Below are 1,127 nucleotides of genomic sequence, written 5' to 3'. Positions count from 1 at the left end.
GTATCATAAAAATTAGTATGATATGTTAAGGCACTCTAAAATATTAGTGAGGTCACTGTCATAAGTTGCTTAGAGTCTGGTACACGGGGAAGAATTTTTTATTTTTTGCGAAGCTTTTGCTACAGGGCGCGCGTGCCTAGCGGAAAGGCAGAGAGAGACGGAGAGACAGAAAGCGAGCAATTGTTCCCCAGGTGGGGTGGGCACGCCACAATCCCTTGTCTTCCATTCTCTTCTCAGGGTCTTGGGCATGCACGCACACACTTCCATCGTGCGTTTCAGCCACCAGGTACAGTTCTCAAACCTTGGTCGACAACCTGAAAGTCTAGCGACATAGTCATGACGCCATGTGTTGGTCCCAGTATAAAGCCTTATTTCTGCTTGTTGCAAGTTTTCAGCAAGGGAGTAATGTGTCACATTATTCCATTTACCCCTGTTTGGAAGCCGAGAAGATGCATTTCTTTGTATGTTGTTGACCTGAGTTCAGAATCATTCTGAAAGAAATTAAATTCGGATGGGAGAGATAGGGGAGTCCTGACAAATTGGTTTTGTAGTTATCCATAGAAAGCTTAGAAAGCAGTGTGTTTCTTCATGGAATTATTTTTTTGTCCAAATTCGGATCTCCAGGTCTTATGAAAGTAAAGACAAGAAAACGGAAAATAGGAAATGGTGGACCGCCAGAAAAGCGAAGGTGGTAGGAATATCGGAAGAGGACACGTCACCGCCTGGTGGTCCACTGAAGTCGGCTGAGGACAACAGATGCTGTGAAGCAGATTCAGAAGAAAAAAGGTACACATCTATGAGTTCTTCATTTCTCTCTGAAGGAATGTCAACAGTGGTGGCTTTTTCTTGAAACAACCCAGAATAGTGTCCTGTCTTCCCGTCCAACATGGGAATACTCAGTTGTTTTTTCTGTGGAGGAGGTGACTAAAATGAGAGGAAGGGTCCTTGACAAAACTAGTTTCATTAATGAGCAGGCAAGCTTGACTGTGAGGAAAGTATTATAGACACCTCCTTGGAGAATTAGTTTGCGAAAGGCATAAGAGAAATGGGTGAGAACTGAAGAATGTGGGATTCAAGGAAGTTTTCATTCCTTTTTATGAGATAGGTCAACCGATTCTTGTAGAGTA

The 1,127-nt window shown here is 43.1% G+C and overlaps 1 protein-coding gene across 1 annotated transcript in view; it reads left to right on the top strand.

Annotated features, from left to right (window-relative positions):
• Window positions 1-873, top strand: part of LOC102491099 (uncharacterized) — a 33,091-nt gene extending 32,218 nt beyond the window's left edge. The window contains exon 8 of the mRNA XM_027776191.1: window positions 625-873. Coding sequence (XP_027631992.1) covers window positions 625-850 — 226 coding nt within the window. The 3' untranslated portion in view covers window positions 851-873. The remainder of the gene's footprint in view (window positions 1-624) is intronic.
• Window positions 874-1,127: the final 254 nt, after the last annotated feature.

Source organism: Tupaia chinensis, unplaced genomic scaffold (genome assembly GCF_000334495.1).
Source record: "Tupaia chinensis unplaced genomic scaffold, TupChi_1.0 Scaffold000643_1, whole genome shotgun sequence".
Taxonomy (NCBI): Eukaryota; Metazoa; Chordata; class Mammalia; order Scandentia; family Tupaiidae; genus Tupaia; species Tupaia belangeri.
This window is presented reverse-complemented; position numbering and strand designations above follow the sequence as displayed.